We start from the raw sequence: 19,605 nt of genomic DNA, 5'->3' as shown, positions 1-19,605 counted from the left end.
GAAAGATATGTATCATAATAAACTTTATTATTTTTCTTCATTTCTTTGTCTTTTGTTCTTGTCTTCTAATTTACCCTCGGCTAAAGAAACGGTAAAAATAAAGCAACAATCAATAACAACAATAATATAATAAGTAATGGAAGCGAATGACTGAACCTTTAAAGATGAGAACTAATTAAATAGTAGTAGTTGAAAGACAGTTGCTGTGGCCTATGTCTTCAACTAGTCAACTGAATCAAAACTCTATCCAGCCGAACTGATTGAAGACTATAGAAACGCATTCAATTTTGAGAGGGTAGTGTGTGGGTTTCACTATTGCCAAGACTTGGCTTGTCTATCCACTTGCTTGGGAATAAAACAGTTATCACGATGTATTCTCAGTGGTCGTTTGGTACGCGGATTAAATTATCCCGAGATTAATAGTTAGCTTATCTTCATATATTTGAGGTCTATATATAATAGTCCATTTATTGCCTCCCAACATTCAACATTACAGGAAAGACAATAAAGACCACTTGACTGCAGATTTTCTTCTTGGACCCCGATACCTACAACAACAATAGCTACGCCTCAATCACATACTCCCTCCGGTCCAAAATAAGTGATTTTTTGGATGTTTTCACACAGATTAAGAAATTCACCTTTTAGCATTAATTAGCAATAGAATTGACCATATTAACCTTTACTATCTCGCATAAACACTCCTAACACATATTCCAACACTATTTACTCCAAGGACAATGTAGGAAAAAAATAATTAATTCATTCTTGAAATCTGGAAAAATCACTTATTTTGGACCACAAGAAAAAGGCCAAAAAATCACTTATTTTGGACCGGAGGGAGTACAAGTTAAACCCAGTACCTACAACAATGATTACGCCTCAATCTCATACAAGTTGAACCTGGTACCTAGTAGGCTAGTACAATAAAAGTCTCCTGTGGCCTTCTGACCCAACTCCAGTTGGCGCACAAGTCTCTAACATTAAATACAAAGCCTTTTTCTCGTTCGAACCAGTAGGCCAACCAGTAATGGTACTTAACCTCCCTAACGTGTTGTGTCCTTACCATTGAACCAAAGCCCGGGGGCCTACTGGAGTCGGCACCTAATATGATTATTTCCAGGCTTCAACTTAAATCATTATAGAAGTAGTTGTCATTAGCCACCCCACTAATACCATATGGAGTATCGTCCAATCCCCACACAGCATATTCATCCTCATGCTAAACATAACTGTGACATAAACAGTAAAAAGAATCTTGGCAATGGTGGAAAAGCCGAAGTTTCAAACTACGTAGTTTCAGCTTTCTTTCATCCGCTTTGTTGATAGTAGGATACTCGAGACATCAATAACAAAAAAGGCAGCTCGGTGCACTAAGCTCCCGCTACGCGCGGGGCCGGGGAAGGGTCGGGCCACAAGGGTCAAGACATCAATAACAATCCATGAAAGAATAGGCAAAGCTACTTCTATTAGTGCATTTATAAAAATTATACACATTCAATCGACCAGGGAAAAGGCAAGGGAAATCATAGTATGTCCGCTGATTTCCCAAATAACTACTACTCGTAGTATAATATCATCTTCAACTCAACAAAACAAATCTTAATCGTTAATCATTTCATGCAGTAGTGGCTGCGGGAAAGGAGAGAATTCACACGTTTGATGTTTCACTAGGTGCAGATCGAGCATGCAACAGAGGTTGAAGCGCTTTTACCACAATGCTCATATTTGGCCGAAAATCAGCTTCATATTGCACACACAAAGCAGCAACAGCAGCCATCTGTTTTACCATGAAGATTTGAGTAGGAGTTGATGAAAATCAAGAAGACGTGAAAAATAAAACAATTTTTTTTCCATCTTCTCCTTAATTAGATGCTGATTTTCATTTTTAATCAACATAACTTGGGAGAAGAGGTAGAATTACAGCTGCAGATAGTCAAGAAATTTCTGCCTCTAGTGACATACCTTTGCAACTGCTTTAGGAGGGTAATCTGTACCCAGTCTAGCGTCAACACATTGCTTCACTTTATCTTCACTAAGTCTTGGTGTTGCCTGATAACAAATGGTATGAATCGTCAAATTTGCAGATCAAAAGAAATTCAACTAAAGAATGGTGCATCATATATAGTAATGCCAGTATCTTTAAGGCTATACCCATGTCACAAGACTCTGTTGGCCACGTGGCAATGTATGATCAACAGGTTTACGGCCAGTGAGGAGTTCAAGAAGTACAACACCAAAGCTGTAAACATCACTCTTTGAACTCAGCTGACCAGTCATTGCATATCTGCAACACAAGGAGGTAAAGTCCAATCAGCATAAAAATGAATGACCTTTGGGCCTAGTACTTATGAAACAAGAGCTAAAATTCCTTTATTTAGTTAATTAACCAAGTTCATAGCATATTTGTATTACACATTAAGAACTGGACTCACTCAGGAGCATGATAACCAAAGGTTCCAAGAACACGTGTAGAGTGAAGACGTGCTGCCATATCAGGAGCTTGATTAGATAAGTCAAAATCCGCAATTTTAGCAACATCATCATCAAAGAGTAAAACATTGCTAGACTTAATATCACGATGGATGATATGCGGCTGTGCTTTTTCATGCAAGTACTCTAGCCCTTTTGCAGCCCCAACAGCAATTTTAACCCGTTGTGCCCATGACAATACTGGACCTGGCTGTGCACCTTTCACACCTTTTCGTCCTGCAACCACAGAATGAAATAGTTATTTGAATTTCTCGGTTTGATTAGCAACCTGTCAGTTTAGTCATATTAATCATATATAGTCCAGGTAATTAAGGAGGCTGCTACAATAAATGTCCTAAAAATAGGCAGTCAAAATTGTTTTCAGCATTAGCCATGAGACAAACTGACACATTAACTTCGCAGAGACAAAACCACCACAATCAAAAGTTGTTCCAAAAGGTTAAAAAAAATGAGTATGATCAGCCATACATAAAGAAGAAGAAGACACATAACCAAAAGGTCCCAAATGAAACAGGAATATATGCAGCCAGAAAAAGCAACGGTAAAGTTGTCTCCATGTGACCTGTACGTCACGGGTTCGCACCACAAAATCAGCCATTGATGCTTGTGTCAGGGTAGGCTGCCCACATTACACCCCCTTTGGGTGCTGCCCTTCCAGCGACCCTGCTTTCAAGCAGGGCTGCCCTTTTAAAAAGAAACAAGGCATGTAATGATTTTGCTCTGTTCAACAGAGATACAACGTTCCATCAGCAAATGACTACGATTTCTGTTTAAAAAGCAAAGGCAGTGGATAGAAGTTTTATTTGTTTGAAGTGGAAATGGGTGGGTAAATCACATCACGACCCTGAGCAGTTTTCATGAATTAGATTTTACGTAGAGAAAGGGGAAACGATTTAATGGACTTAGCAGGTTGATTTTCAAACTAGTACAAGTTTACCCTTCGTCGATGAGCTCACAAAAGGTCAGGAATGCTACACCAACCTCAAAGATTGCAATGACAAGCTTGAATGTATAAGACAGATCAAATTCCACTCATGGCGTTGGGTCAAGAATATATTGGCCATCTCTCTCTCTCTCTCTCTCTCTCTCTCTCTCTCTCTCTCTCTCTCACACACACACACACACACACACACACACACAAGGAAACTCTATGAAGCTTCACCAGCATGATAAGTAAGCCACTTCAAGCTTCCTTCCTTTCACACTTTCCTTGATTGTCTCTCCTTCTGATCTCTGACCAATAAAGTGGGCCAAGCCCAATAACCTTTGTGGCAGACAATCTTTTCAAGTTTGGACTATCAAAAGGATACTATTAGGGGAATGGAAGGACCAAAAAGAAAAAAGAAGCAAGGGCCTTTTTCTTTGATAGCAATGACATTCTAGCTTCAAGTATCCCTTGTACCCTCTATTCTCAACTCAATGCACACATCCCATCCAATTTTTGATGTCCCAAAATGTTTTAATACAATCTTGCAAATTATTATATTGGACAGAATTTTACGTTGAAAACCAATTTATCAAGAACTGGGTCCAATTGAGGCAAGCATAAGCTCAACCCTTTTCTCATTGAGCCACGATTGATAGCAGCTCAACCTGTGGAACTTAAAACTTACTATGTAGACATTTTTCCATTATAACTAACTTATCATTTTCTTAAGTCCTATGACTAAAAAATAGTACTGCATTCGTTCCAATTTATGTGAACCTATTTCCTTTTTAGTCCGTTCCAAAAAGAATGACCCCTTTCTAAATTCGGAAACAATTTAGCTTAAACTTACAATTCTACCCTTAATGAGAAGCTTTTATAACCACACAAATACTCTGGGCCCCCTTTTGACTTGTTTAGGACCACAAATTCTAAAAGCCCTCATTTTTTCTTAAACTCCGTGCTCAATCAAACAGGTTCACATAAATTGGAACGGAGGGAGTATGTAAATTAGCTTTTTCACTGTCTGCATAGTCAAACTATGCAATAAATGGAACTTATGACGGAATATGTTTTAGTGAGAGGACAAAAGAACGAAAAGTATATGCAACAGCAAAAAGCAAATAATAAAATCTGAAAGTAAGAAGGAAAACCTTAAGGGTTCTTTAGCGCAGTATATGAGGAAGTCTTGCGCCAAGCTTACTCTTGATTAACTTTAAATAACACTTTCACACATGTCAGGGAAAAGCAAGCCAAGGTACTTCTGAAAGGGGGATAAAGCTGGGGAGGAGCTTTGATCACTTTTTGAGGGTTGAAAGTGAAGTCATGAAGTAGTTAAAATGGGTTCTATGTGCACATGACCTAGTTGGATTTGGAAATTGCATTCATTTCCAAATTTCCAAACACGACCTATCACAAATGGTCATGAGATTCCATTTGAATTTGACCCATCAATATAATCCACCAAAACCACAAAGAGTTATTAACAAATCAACCAGTTTGAGTTCCATTTGAGAAGCAGAGAATAGCTCTACAATGGCTTATAGTAAACTAACCATGAAGAATGTCATGAAGAGATCCATTTGGGGCATACTCATAGGCCAACACACGAAGACCGCCGTCCACAGAATAACCGAGTAATTCAACCACATTGTCATGTTTTAATCTTGACACCATAGAAACCTGCAAAGATTTACAATCATATCCAAGCAAGGGTGAGAAATTTATGTATAATATATGTTGGTCAAAGTAGGACAATCCAATTGACCTGACCTGCGCCAAAAATTCTCGATCAGGCTGCTTACTCGAGTCTAACTTTTTAATGGCTGCAGCCCGCCCACTTTTCAGGACACCATGGTATACCCTTCCATATGATCCCTCACCTATCAAGGCTTTTGTACCAAAGTTGTCTGTGATGTCCTTTAACTCATCAACAGCTATAGAAGGAACAGCAATGGGCTGGATGTTAACAGTCTGTGTCTCCTTCTGCGCACTTTCTGTTGCACGCTGCCCTGCATTGTAGCCTAAAAGAATTTTCTCCGTTTAGTGAGGAATGTAAACAAGAAATTTTACCGATAAAAGATAAAACTGAAAACACCCAGTAAACTGAAGCAGGATACTATCTAAAGAAAGCCTTTCCATAGGATAGGGGCAAAGCCAAAGCAATGAACCAAAGACTACAATTTTTAACTGACTATTTATCAGTTTCCTATGGTTTAATTGAAAGATTGAGGTGACAAACATGCTAGCACAGTACGTATCTCTTCCATACTGTGTCATCACAAAGACACCATCATGATCTTTGAGCTTCCAATATGCTGGAACTAATTTATTTATAAACCTGCTGTGGAGATTATATTAATCTTCCCAACTCAATTGACAATAGATCATATCTCAGTGCTCAGTGGTTAACGTTGAGCTTCAATCTTAGAGATACTTTAGAGTAAAAACACTAGCCGCCCGCCCCTCCCTTACGGCCAAACTTATCATTCCCCATAGTTTGTGATGTTACTAAAAGAAAACAGTACAAGGAGGAAATTAACCTGCTGAATTGTTGGTCATGAATGGTCCATGATCAGCAGCTTTGTGCATGTCATCATCATCACAACAACCGAAGCAGCCCATAGTTTTCCTTCTTCCTATACCCTTGAGCTATTCTGGAAAATACTAGTCAAAAAGTTAATTAAGTTATATAAGGTGTCGCTAGAGCACAGAAACAGGACTCTCAATCAGTGCTATAACCAGTGTTATCAAAGGCGAAAAGCGCAAAAAAGCTCTAAGGCCCGTTGGGGCTTTAAGCGAAAAGCGCAAATAAAGCGTGGGCTTTAATGAAAGAAGGCACAATTGGAGAAAAAATAAAAATATGTATATGCAGTCCAAGACCAATAATTATAAGCATGAATAACAAATATATGGACAAAAAAATTGAAAACAAAATTACGATAAAGTGAAATATCAATTGTTTAGTGTCGCATTTTCAGGATTACACTCATTGGCAATGAAAAGTATGCCTTAGAGCCTTGATGCGACACTGAAGCGCCCGCAAAGCGAGGCGAAACGCTCAACATGTTTTGAGCCTCGTTTTAGGGCTTAAGCGCACTTTAAGCGTGCCTTTGACAACACTGGCTACAACACAGAGTCCAAAGGTTTCTGAAACACGGCAATTCCTTTGCTCTCTCCGTAAATCGAAAATGTTCACTCAATGTCATCAATAATATCAAACAGGCTAGGTGAAAGATCAATAACAAGATTAAAATGTTATCTTATGCTTCTACTGACATATAATGAATGTTTGTATGGCACTCATGGAAAAATGCGGAATATGTGCACATCAACATATCATAGAGAAAAAGCCAACGTCATAGGCTAACCAAGATGGAAATTGATATTTTAATGTATAAACCTACACGAATTACACATACATGATATGGTCTCCCTGTGATAACCGACGAATATGCATTTTAGTGGATATATGACAACAAATATGGTAAAATGATTAGGATATACATCATATAAACCTAGATTATTACAGTGATTAAAAAAGCGAGCGCTTCCTCGCTTTAAGCGAGAAGCGAAGCGGAGCGCACAGTTCATTGTTTCTGCCATTAAAAGCGACTCTGGTAGAAAAAGCGACCGCTTCTCTGTAAAAAGCGAGAAGCGGTGAAGCGAGAAGAAGCGACGCTTCTCTGTTTAAAAATTACCCAAAGCCCTATTTTATTAAAAACTTGGTTCTAAACAGTCTGGACTTCTTTGACTTCTTCGAGACTTCAACAGCAGCGAGAAACTAGCGTTCTTCAAACAACATCAACGATTTCTTCCTCTCTTCTTCATTAACTTCAAACAACAGCAGCGATTTCTCTTCTTCAAACTACAGTTGTTCTTCTTCTTCTTCAAGAGTACAACAACAACTTTCAATAGGTATGTTCTGGACTTTTGATTTTCATTCTTCTTCTTCTTCTCCTTCTTCTTTTTCTTTTTCTTTTTCTTTCTAAACGTCCAAAAAGCGCCGAAATGCTGGCGAATTTTTTTCAGAAAAATTCTGCCCAGTTTTCCAGTTTCTGCCCTAAATTTCTGCCCAATTATTGTATCTTTTATTCTTAGTTCTTATAGAAGAATACGATGCTCATTTTGTAGAAGAATAGGATGCTCATTTTGTGCTTTAATTGATGCTACTCTTTAGTTTTTTAATTGAAGTATTGAACATTTGCGTACAATTACATGTGTTGTCTATGCAGTATTTATTTTAATTTTTTTTTAATTCCGCTTCACTTTAAAAAAGCGAGCGCTTCGCTTCTCGCTTCTTGCTTTTCGTGAAATGGGGGTTGTCGCTTTTCCTCGCTTCACGCTCTTCGCAACACTGGATTATTAAAGAGTTTCCATCAAGAGAAGCAACAACTCTTTCCTTAACATCCCCATTTCTCAATCTCCCATACTTATATTTCTTTCTCTGCGTTCTAGAGAAAATATCACCATATCATAGGATTTACAAATTATTTTCTGGAATTGTCATGCTCAATTTAGAGGCAGATTTAGGGTCTGAACTTTATGTGTTCTGGATTCTAGGACAGCAACCTCAAGTCTAGTACTGGGATCTGATTAAATAAATTTCTTAACATATATACAAGGTTTGAGCCAAAACTACTGGGTTCGAACCCATACCTTATAGCCTACATCCTCCCCCGATACTCATAATTGAAACTAATCAAAATAGCTAGCTTTTGGTATCTTCACCTTTATAAGATACAAAAAGGAAGTCACTTTATTAGCATAAATGCATCCAGAAAGACAACTGCTTTGAACCCTCATTTTAGATATTCACACAAAGAAACACAGTAGAAAGGGAAAAAAGCATTATCAAATTGCTTTTCATTTCCATAAAGACCTTTTCTTCCTCTCTTTAAGTCACTTCAAAATAAATTCCTGATATCTTCCCTCACTTTTCACTAATCCATTACAATCTCATAACCCTCAAACAAAACAAAAAATAATAATAATAACACTAATCTAAACAGCTAATTTCTCTATTACTAAAAAGAATTTAAGTTCAATGTACCGACAATACAGATAAATATTACAACAACCAGATCACTTAAAAAAGTAATTGCAGATAACTCTACAACATGATAAATTACACTAATAATGTAAAAATCCATTACAGTGTTAGTGCATATAAGTTAAATCCTATTAGAAAAGTAAATAACAAACCTTAAACTATGACAGGCAACTGAAATACACTGCAATCACAGTAAATTGCATATAAGTTAATTCCTATTAGAAAAATTAATCTAACAACCCTCAAACTATGACAGGTAACTGAAATACACTGCAATCACAGTAAAATTATCACACGAATATAACGAATTAATACATAATTGTGCAAAAATAATAATAAATCAGCACGATCTCGTAGTTTAACCGAACAAAAATAGACTAAAAAAGAGGAAAATTTACGAGGACTAACCTTAGAGGCAATCGGTTTCGAAAACAACGCGCGATGAGAAAATTGATTGTGAAGTGAAAGAAAATGTGATCTGAAGAGTGAGATAGAAATGGAAGAGAGACTAATAAAAGGAGTCAAATATAGAAATATATGTATTGAATTGAATGAATCAGAGTGAGAAAAGTAATAGAAACGGAAACAGTGTAAAGGAAAGAGAGTAGTTTTGGCTAGTTGCTCTGTCTCTTTTGTTGGCCTTGACTTCTTCTCTTTCACACACACACACAGTTTTGTATATGCCATCTTTATCTTTTCACAATAATTATATTCTATTAAAAAGAATGCAAAAATGTATTTTTCTTGTTTTTTCCCCAATCATTCAATTCACAAGTTTCTTGTTAAATATAGTCTTCTTTTATGATGAGCAATTTTTTTTACTCTAAAGATGGTATATGAATTAAAATGTGCACATTTTAACTAATTTATCGAGCAATATGTGATGATTAAATCGAGTCAAATGTAATACCACAGGTAGAGCTTGGGGAGAGGAGTGTGTAAGCAGCCTTATTCCTACTTTGTGCGGAAAGAGAGGTTATTTCCGGTAGACCCTCGACTCCAAGCAAACGTACAAAATCGTGGTATCCGGTATACATGTCAACTCCCACCAAAAATAGGTACGTACTAGATAACCCTATTCATCAAGGACAAATGAGAAGAAATCACTTCCTATTTTTTTGTCTCCGCTAGGATTTGAACATGAGGGCCTATAGTTCTCACACCACTAGACCACACCCTTGGGTGCTTAAGTAAACGTTTGGACATAAAAATTACTCCCTCCCGTCCAAAATAAGTGATTTTTTGGATGTTTTCACACAGATTAAGAAATCCACCTTTCAACATTAATTAGCAATGGAATTGACCATATTAACCTTCACTATCTCACATAAACACTCCTAACACATATTCCAACACTATTTACTCCAAGGACAATGTAGGAAAAAAATAATTAATTCATTCTTGAAATCTGAAAAAATCACTTATTTCGGACCACAAGAAAAGGCCAAAAAATCACTTATTTTGGATCGGAGGGAGTATAATTTTTGAAGAAAAAAAAGTAGTATTTGGAATTAAGTTGAAAATATGGTATTTGGATTTGAAATTGTGTTTGGACATGCATTTCACTGGAAAAAATATTTCAGTTTTATGAGTGCGGAAATTTATTTATTTTTTTGAAAATTTGGAAAATTTGGTTTCGATTTTTGAAAATCTTATTTTTGATATTATTTTAAAAACTTATAAATTTTCATGAGCAAACACATTTTTTTTTTTAAAAAAACGTTTATGTACCTACTTTTTTAGAAAATTAAATTCATAAAAAAATATATAAAATTGGTTAGCTTTACGAGTGTTTCAGGTAGGTAAAACTATTCACCAAAATTAGAGCAAATGAGGTCATACTAGGTGTTGTAGCTAAGATTCAAATAAGGAAATCTTCATTTGTAACTCTTATTTCTCAACCACACACTAATATATGGGACTATGGGAGTTTCATTAAATATTGAACAATTTATATTTCAACTTCTTTTCGAGAAAAAATTTAAATTGAAGTTTAGTAGTATAAAATTTAAGGTATAAAAATTTAATAACGAATGCCACCTTAATGATTGAAAATTAGACCGACTAGGTTGGAAAATGATTACAAATACATAATAATTGTAGACAGCTGAGAGTATAATCTTTTTGTTATTTTTTTAATTTTTTTTCTTTCCCAATTCATTATATTCGAAGTGAGGCATGAGACATCACATGGGTGTTTGTTAGTCATTACTCATTAAACGATAAATTAATGGAATACTAATTCTTAAAGTAAGAATATAATAAGTTCGACAATATAGTAAAATCATTATCATTTTGGTATCTTTATATTTGACCATTATTTATTATTATAACAATTCTTGTAAAACAATTTATGGAAAGATATTTCTCTTTCAAGTGGTTTTGTCGTGTAGTAAATTTTAACATGAATAATCGGCAGTCGTCCTCTAATATTTTAATAATTCATGAATACTTATTCCTAATTATTTAGTTCTTCCACCGTCTTAAAATAAATGATTAGGTTCAGACTTCAGATAGAGGTAATTAAACCTTAATCTTGGCATTAGTTTAAGATATTAATTTTTATTTTTATGTTTATAAATTATATAAAGAGTATTATTAACTATTATACATAAGAGTATAGACTTTAATTTTTTTTTTCTTGAAAAAGCAATTTGTCCCTTGAATAATGTTGTGAAAACTTCACTAGTATGGAACTTGTTCTAAGAATGGGGTCAAATATTTATTTTTATTCAAGTTTTAAAAAGTAATTGTTTTATTTTTGCATGTTTAGAAGTTCTATACAAAGTAACATAAAGTGATATACCTAAAAGTTAATTAAAAAAGTATTTGGGAAAAGTCAGACATAAAAATAGCTAGTCCCCTCATGTTAGATAGAAATTTACAAGTGCGATACTTGATCTAAACGGGATCTTATACACAAATATTCCGCAAAATTTACTATTTATTTTTTCTAGCTGGTATATATAAATTATACAATAGTTATATGTGGTCATACAAATATTATACATAGATTAAACATATATTATACATCTACTGATTGTTTTTAATTTAAACGGTTGGCTGGACAGGTATTGAAGTTAGCTTCAAAGACCGTAAATTAATCTTAGGATCTTATAGTAGTTGTTCTCTTATTTGGATTTGACACCAGTACCCACACATTTGAATCCATAATATTTTTCCAGATTCAAATACTATGAATTAGTCTCAAATACACCACTAATTTATTTAATCCAAAATTATAGAGGCGCTAATTGTTCCTTCACATTTTTATCATCATAGAGATGGAATCTTCATTAAGTGGCCCAGCCCAATAATAAATCTGTCCAAAGAAAAGGTCCAGATTCCACTGCAGCCCACATTTTGACATGGTATGTCTAAGAAGCCTAGTCCAGCAAAATGTTGGAATACTTGATCAAGTCTGCAGTTTGAATTTTTTTTTTTTCCGATAGTGGTGTCCGGATCAGTCTGTGCATATCTCGATTATTTCATCAGATATCTTCTACTTCCACCAGCATAATACAATATGCTAACTCCAACCAGAATAAGTACCTGGTTACGCGTATCTCGACTATTGGATACCGAGCTACCTCCTACCACCACAGGTACCATCGGATAACTGTACTATTCTAGGAAAAATCAGAATAAATCACTTAGATGTCGTTTGATGGGGTGTATAAAAATAGTACTGAATATGGTGTATTAGTAATGCTGGAATTAGTGATACTGGAATTAGTTATGATGGGATTATTTTCTTTTCAACTGTTTGATTTGGTGCATTAAAAGGCTTTGAAAAGACAATTCTGTCTTTATTCCAACCTGCTATAATAATTTCATAAACACCTAGCAAAGATATGGCAAACAAATAAAGTAGCCCTATGTTCGGATCTCACAATACTATACCATAATCAAAAGGTACAACGGCCCAAGCAAAATAGGCTCACCCTTTTCGAAAGGCGAACAGCCTGCTTTGCAAGCAAATATATAGCCCCCGCCCCTTTGAGTCGTTGCGAGTCGGAAAGCGTACCGGCTGTTTGAGTCACGAAAGGAACAAGCAACGGATTGATTAAGCGCTAACGCGCTCAAGCAGCCACCCGCGGCTAATTCAATTCACTCTTCTTGAAGCTCTTGTAAAATGGTCTCCGTCCTTCGCTTTCCCTTCCATTCTTATGGTATCTTGAGTGCCTCCCTTTTTTGATGATCTTGTCGCTTCTCTTAAACTATAGCTTCAAGCTACCATTGATGCTTATCTATGTATTAAAAACTATAATACTACTAATGTCATGGTTTGCTATGTATAAGAATAGAATAGTACTGAATAGGGTGCATAACTAATTAATACAAGTATTAGTTATACACAGGTTGAAAAATACTACTCCCTCCGTCTCATATTATGTGTTGTGTTTCTCTTTTACACGTCTCTTAAGAAATCTTAATTATGAAAGGATTGGACTATTCTACCCTTATTTATGCCATAAAATATATACACTATCTTCATTGAATATTTATTATATTTATGTGTTATCTCCATCTTCAAGAACAATTATTACTAAGGGTAAAAAAGGGAAAAAATAATCAGTTTTGTCTTGAACTTCTAAAATGACAAATAATTTGAGACAACTATTTTTAGTAACCATGACTGTTAATATGAGACGGAGGGAGTACCAAACAAGGGGTTAATAATGCCAGAAAAAAATACATATATTATTTTTTCTAATATATCCTACCAAACGACCCCCGAGTATATTTTGACTCTACTAAAATTTTTGAACCTGAGACTTCATAAATCTCTTTCACACTTTATTGATCATTGACCATATCATTGGGTGGAGGCTGCAACCTTAAATCTTTTAACCTTATGATCCATTGGCCATACATAATATTCCAAGAAATTCCTTTTAGAACTTAAGAATTTTTTTTTATCGCAGTAATTAGTCAAATAATAATAATAATAATAAAAATAATTTTAATGACTATGTCAAAGAATGTTTCCAACTTCCACTTTGACGTCTAGTTTGCTAGAATCTTGAATAGGCCTGAACTGAACTAAGTGTAACTGGCCCAACACCATTTGTTCTCGTATTGTATTGAAATAAAAGGAGTAAATTTCTTGGGTGGTTATTCAACTTTGTGTTCGTTACATAAAAGTCACTTTTCTTTCTTTTGTTACGTAAAAGTCCTCAATTTTGTGTTTATTACCCAAAAGTCATTTTTCTTTCTTTAGTTACACAACAATTATTTTACTATGCTCTAGTTATTACAATAATCACTTTGAACAGATTTTACAAACCTTTCACCTGAAAAGTCTATTATGCCCTTGACATTATAAATCCTTCAATATATTCGTAAATTTAATTTTTTCTTAATATTAATTTCCAAGATATATAAGTAGCATTATTAAATTTGTCAGTAACATTACCGTGAACAAATCTCAAGTCCACGTTCTTAATCATGCTTAATGAAATATGTTTAATGAAAATTAAAAAATCAAAGCTCAGTGATTTATCATCCAAGCCATACCCATTAATTTAATAAATAAAATACCTACATTTAGCAAAATGACACATCAGATTAATAATTTCAAATAAATAATACTAACAGATAAAGCTTTAAGAAACTTAATATTAAACACAAATATCTTTGAAACTTTTTTTAAAAATTTTATTGACAATAAAAACTATAATTTGTTAAAAAAATATGTTTTTATTACTTTAAATAAATATTAAATATATATTTTATTATTATTTTTATATTTAAAATATGTTCATGTTTGAATATGATTAAACAAATTGAGTGCCATGAAAAAACTAAATGTATGGATATATTATAAAAATAATAAATAAAATAATTTAAAGTTATTTTAATTATAAGTAAAATACCTAGGTAAAAACATATTATATAGTATGAGTATATAATATAGAATGTATTACATAAATGAGAGGATTAAGGTCAAGGACATAATAGACTTTTCAAGTAAAAGTACTGTAAAATCTGGCCAAGGTGACTTTTGCAATAAATCAAAGAAAATAATTTTTGTGTAACAAAAGAAAGAAAAGTGACTTTTGGGTAATGAACACAAAGTTGAATGATTTTTATGTAACAAAAAGAAAAAAAGTGACTTTTCATAATGAACACAAAGTTGAATGACCACCCATGAAATTTACTCAAATAAAAGGATTTCATGTTTTTCCATAAATTGTTTATTTCTCTTTGCTTTTCTCCCTTTTCAATTTTGATTTATGGTTCATTGATCTTCATGCATAACAACAATAACAACGATGATAATAGCAATAGTAATAATCTATTAGGTATGGGGATGATGAAGATACAAGACTAGTTACACCAGAAACGGGGATCCCCCAAGCTTTAGACTCGGTGCAACTGTTCCATTGGATGAAAGGTATGGGGAGTGCACCAACTATTCTGCATGGACAAGAGAGGAATAAATCGGAGGAGCTGGTGGCAATTCAAACAGAGGCAGCTCCGATAACTAAGACTCCTGCAGATCCTGCACCAAATGAGACGGAAATGGCGACGACAGCTAGGAAACTGACTTTCTCGACAAGCATAGGGATCTCAAAACCAACTCTAGCTGCTGTGGTTCAAGGTAGTAGATCTATACAACAGGGTTTGAAATTGAACTATTACCCCCTATTGTTAAGGATGGAAGGAAAATTGTTAGATTGAACCTCATAGAAGTGGAAAAGCAGAAGAGGAGATGGAGGACTAGCTTAATTGGCTATGTCATAGGTGGATCTCCTCAATTTAAAGAGATGTTGAAATTTGTGTATAGAGTTTGGCAATTTGTTTCAACTCCACAGGTTCTAATGCATGATGAAGGCTACTTTATTTTCAAGTTTGAGAATGATGAGGACAGAGATTTGGTCCTTCAAAACGGACCATATACTTTCAACAATAGACCTATAATTCTGAAAATATAGGAACCAGACTTCCAAATGTGTAAGGAATCCACAAAAAATGTTCCAGTGTGGGTAAACTTCTCGGGGCTACCTATACAATACTGGACAACAGAGAACTTAGGGAGAATTGCAAGCTCGATTGGCAACCCAATTCACACTGACAAACTAACAGCACAAGAGGCTAGAGTATCCTATGCTCGTATGTTGATTGAAATGGATGTGTCCCATGCACTACCTGAGACAGTGCTGATAGAAACTGCTGAAGGAAACACAAGGGAGCAAAAATTGAGCTATGATTGGCATCCTTCCTTCTGTCAAGAATGTCTCACAATAGGGCATGACATAGGGGAATGTAATGGCCAAACAGAGATGGAAAAGTACAAAGGACCTGATGCTAAAGGACAGATAGGTGGACATAACAAGAGGGGAAAAAGAGTAACCACAAAATGGATTGTGAAGCAAAAGACAACAGAGGAAGCACAGGCTAAAGAGGTTAGAGAAGAGACTAGTAAAGAAGAGCCAATTGCACCACCAATTACCAATACAGAAATAGAGCAGCAGGACAATGGCTTTCAGATAGCAAAGTCAAAAGGAAAACAGGTGCAAAGCCCCAAGGAGAGAAGCTCAATGAGAAAGGGTATGACTGATGAAACTACTAAAGCTATACTACAGAAAAACAGATTTAATGCCCTAAGAATCCAGGAAAGAGAGGATGCTAGTTTGGCATCTAAAGAGGAAACAGTTCCTTTGGCTCACCCCCCATGATTATTAGTTCATGGAATATTAGAGGGCTCAATAAGCCCCATAAGCAGAAAGAACTCAAGGCTTTTCTGCTTAAGAATAAAATCACAGTGTTAGGGTGCCTTGAGATCAAAGTGAAAAAATGGAATGAAAAAAAAGTTAGAAGGAGGATTGGAATTGAATGGGAAGTATTCTCAAACTATGCATATTGATAACGCCAAACTATGCCTTATAAAAAGACACACACGGACGTTGCAAATATAGTCTGGGTATTTCTGCCCAGAGTCGAACCACAGAGAATTAACCTATCAATTACTCTTGTCAGATTTACTAGATTCACACAGTCAATTTTCCCAAACTTTGTACTTCACAATTGATGATATGTTTAACAACTAAACTGAAAGTAAATAAAGCTGGAAGTTAACTAAGCTTGCTTGTATATAATTGGAATAAGATATAAGGTAATGGTTTCCCCCGTTGTTGATTTCCTTAGTTGAATATGTATTATAACTCAGACATAGTTGTCTCTATCAATCATGAACACTCTAGCTATCATAAATCTTTCTCAAGCAATTATGATAATTTACTAGACGCACTTTCTCAAGTTACGTTAGCTAGATTCACAAAACAGTTCACTTAGATTGCATCCGAGGTATCGTTATCTCTAATCCTACCTCTAAACCCTCGGTTATGACTCTCGTCTATACTCCGGGAGTGATGTTGTTCATACAATCACCTAAATATTCACTCTCTCTCAAGCAGATACATACTAAATAGGGACGGATAATTGAGGGCCCTTTCAACTAACCACAATCAAAACATAGATGAACAAATAGAGATTAACAACCAATTCCAAATATATTAGTATAACAACCAAGTCATCCCCAACGGGTTTTACCAAAACCTTAGGTTAAAGTATCTAGCTACTCATGACAATGGAAGATAAAATCAATAAATTATTCGTAATGGAAGAATTGCAATAAAAATAGAAGAGAATAGAAACTATGATGTTTTGGGTGATCTCTCACACTTGTTCTTCTTCCAAAAGTAATCTCAAAAACTCTGCCTCCCTATTATGGGCGATTTTCTACATCTTATAAGGGTTTTACACCAAGTTTCCTCGAATTAACACTTTGGTCCCTGAACTTTCCGCGTCCTGCCGCGGTCCTACCGCGGTTACGCCAGGACCGCGACCAGAATGACCTTCAGAATCTGCAGCAATGTTCTGCCGCGGTCCTATCGCGGTTACGCCTGGACAGCGGCAGACCAGCTTCAGTTCTGGCTTTGTCCCTTCGCTTGGTGCACTTTGTGGATATTGTATGATTGGCCTCCTTTTCTCCGTAATTGATCCCAAAAGTACTCCACAAACTTCTTTCATTGGATATAGCCTGCAAAGCATGAAAAACACTAATTAGAGCATTTGGATATCACTTTTTACCGTAAAATCTATATAAAAATATGGTTCTTTAGGGCCTAATTATAGTCTAATTTACCTATTATCACATATGCTCCCAATGGGAGAATATGGGTAATATGGAAGACTCAACAAGTAGATGTTAATATAACTCAGGTTGGAACTCAATTGGTGCACTGTGAGATCAAGGACAGGAATTCAAATTTTAAAAGCTGGCTGACGTTTGTGTATGGTTATAATACTGTTGCAAAGAGACAAGAAATATGGAATCAACTAAAACAGATAAATAGCACTATGATGGAGGCCTGGCTGATTCTGGGAGATTTCAACACTATGTTATCTGTTAATGACAGAATAAATGGTAATCCAGTCCATCAGAGTGAAGTAGTTAATTTCCAAATTTGTGTTGATGATACTAGTTTGGGATTGTTAAACAGAAAAGGATGTCAATGGTCTTGGTGCAACAAAAGAGAGAATACTGATAGAATATACAGCAATATCGACTGGGCATTGGGGAACTCTTACTGGTTCATGCAATATGGCTATATAGAGGCAGTATATGATAACTATGGAGTTTCAGATCATTCACCCGTAGTATTATGTACTGAGATTATCAGAAACCACTTACCAAAGCCATTTAGGCTTCTTAATGTACTTTTGCAGGACGAAGAATTCAACAAGCTAGTACAAGAGGTGTGGGATCAAAATATAATTGGATATACTATGTATTCAGTTTGGCAAAAACTTCAGAAACTTGGAAGCAGGGCAAAAGGAATGAATAGAGTCTATAATTCAGTAGACAAAAAGGTTGAAATTCTAAAAGATCAGCTGCAGGAAATTCAGAAGAAGATAGAAAATGATCTGTTCAACAATACCTTGATCCTGGAGGAGAAAGAACTACTGATGCAAGTAGAAAAGTGGCAAGGTATACAAGAGAAAGTCTACAGGCAGAAATCTAGGGCAGTGTGGATTGCAGCAGGAGACTCAAACACAAAAAATTTTCATGGACATTTGAAGGCAAGGCAAGCTAGAAACATAATTACTACTATCTGTAATGAGCTTGGACAAAAACTAACTGATCCTCTACTAGTTGAACAAGAGTTTACATCCTTCTTTGAAGGTCTCCTAGGAACAAGGGCTTCAGAATTACCCTGTCTTGATGTAAGCATAGCTAGAAATGGTCCTTGTTTAGATAGAGAGCAGCAGCTGAACATGATCAAGAGTGTTTCTGATACTGAGATCCTACAAGGGCTAAAGGAGTTACCAAGTGACAAAGCACCTGGCATTGATGGTTTTCCAGTAGAATTCTTTAAGACATACTGGAATATAGTTGGAGAAGAGGTGATAAAGGCAGTCAAGGAGTTCTTTGAATCAGGAAAGTTATTGAAGAGTGTATGCAGGGCAACCATTACACCAGTACCAAAAGTGGCTAGTCCTTCTTTTGTAAAAGAATTCCGGCCTATAGCATGTTGTACCACCATCTATAAACTCATTGCTAGAATTCTCACTTCAAGACTCAAAACAGTGGTGGACTTCATTGTTGGACCAGCTCAATCAGCACTTATAGAAGGGAGAAGTATACTAGACAATGTTATTCTTGCTCATGAATTGGTGAAAGGATATATCAAAAAAGGGATCTCACCTAGATGCATTATCAAAGTGGATATAAGAAAGGCCTATGATTCTGTTGAATGGTCTTTCTTACAAATGGTGATGTTGGAATATGGGATTCCTACTAAGCTGGTGCAGTGGATTGTGGAGTGTGTAACTAATGCAAACTATTCTATACTGATCAATGGTGGACTCACAAAAAGATTTCAAGCAAAGAAGGGATTGAGACAAGGGGATCCTATGTCCCCATACTTATTTGTCTTAGTGATGGAATATTTGAGCAGAACTTTGAAGAGTTTCAAGGATATTCCTGATTTCAATTTCCATCCAAGATGTGCAAAAATGAACCTCACTCACATCTGTTTTGCAGATGATCTGATCATATGTTGCAGAGCTGACAAGACCTCATCCAACTCTACTAGACAAGTTCAACCACTTTCAAAGGTGA

The 19,605-nt window shown here is 35.4% G+C and overlaps 2 protein-coding genes across 3 annotated transcripts; one reads left to right on the top strand and one right to left on the bottom strand.

The window, feature by feature from the left end:
* Window positions 1-1,443: 1,443 nt before the first annotated feature.
* On the bottom strand, window positions 1,444-9,130 carry LOC109212023 (pto-interacting protein 1-like). 2 transcript variants are annotated; one of them, XM_019375636.1, is made up of 8 exons: window positions 8,880-9,130; window positions 5,962-6,085; window positions 5,192-5,442; window positions 4,975-5,101; window positions 2,436-2,709; window positions 2,155-2,287; window positions 1,966-2,052; window positions 1,444-1,780 (listed from the first exon to the last, which is right to left on the bottom strand). In XM_019375636.1, exons 2-8 carry the CDS (start codon window positions 6,041-6,043, stop codon window positions 1,652-1,654), a joined length of 1,083 nt encoding a protein of 360 aa, XP_019231181.1. In that variant the 5' UTR covers window positions 6,044-6,085; window positions 8,880-9,130; the 3' UTR covers window positions 1,444-1,651. The 2 variants fall into 2 exon arrangements, with proteins under 2 accessions (XP_019231181.1, XP_019231180.1); XM_019375635.1 differs by having other exon boundaries at window positions 5,962-6,075; window positions 8,880-9,129.
* Window positions 9,131-14,873: 5,743 nt separating this feature from the next.
* On the top strand, window positions 14,874-16,156 carry LOC109212018. Its single transcript, XM_019375630.1, has 3 exons — window positions 14,874-15,078; window positions 15,168-15,292; window positions 15,413-16,156. The coding sequence occupies exons 1-3, from the start codon at window positions 14,874-14,876 to the stop codon at window positions 16,154-16,156; spliced, it is 1,074 nt and encodes a 357-aa protein (XP_019231175.1).
* Window positions 16,157-19,605: the final 3,449 nt, after the last annotated feature.

This window comes from Nicotiana attenuata, unplaced genomic scaffold (assembly GCF_001879085.1).
Source record: "Nicotiana attenuata strain UT unplaced genomic scaffold, NIATTr2, whole genome shotgun sequence".
NCBI classification, from domain to species: Eukaryota; Viridiplantae; Streptophyta; class Magnoliopsida; order Solanales; family Solanaceae; genus Nicotiana; species Nicotiana attenuata.
Note: the sequence above shows the minus strand (reverse complement) of the source record. Positions and strands in the feature narration are given on the sequence as shown.

Coding starts and splice junctions, on each gene's coding strand:
- LOC109212018 (XM_019375630.1), top strand. CDS start 14,874: ATGGGGAGTGCACCAACTATTCTGCATGGACAAGAGAGGAATAAATCG. Junction 15,079..15,167: donor TCTAGCTGCTGTGGTTCAAG/GTAGTAGATCTA, acceptor TGAACCTCATAG/AAGTGGAAAAGCAGAAGAGG. Junction 15,293..15,412: donor AATTTGTTTCAACTCCACAG/GTTCTAATGCAT, acceptor CTGAAAATATAG/GAACCAGACTTCCAAATGTG.
- LOC109212023 (XM_019375636.1), bottom strand. CDS start 6,043: ATGGGCTGCTTCGGTTGTTGTGATGATGATGACATGCACAAAGCTGCT. Junction 5,443..5,961: donor CATGACCAACAATTCAGCAG/GTTAATTTCCTC, acceptor AAATTCTTTTAG/GCTACAATGCAGGGCAGCGT. Junction 2,288..2,435: donor TTTGGTTATCATGCTCCTGA/GTGAGTCCAGTT, acceptor CTTGTGTTGCAG/ATATGCAATGACTGGTCAGC.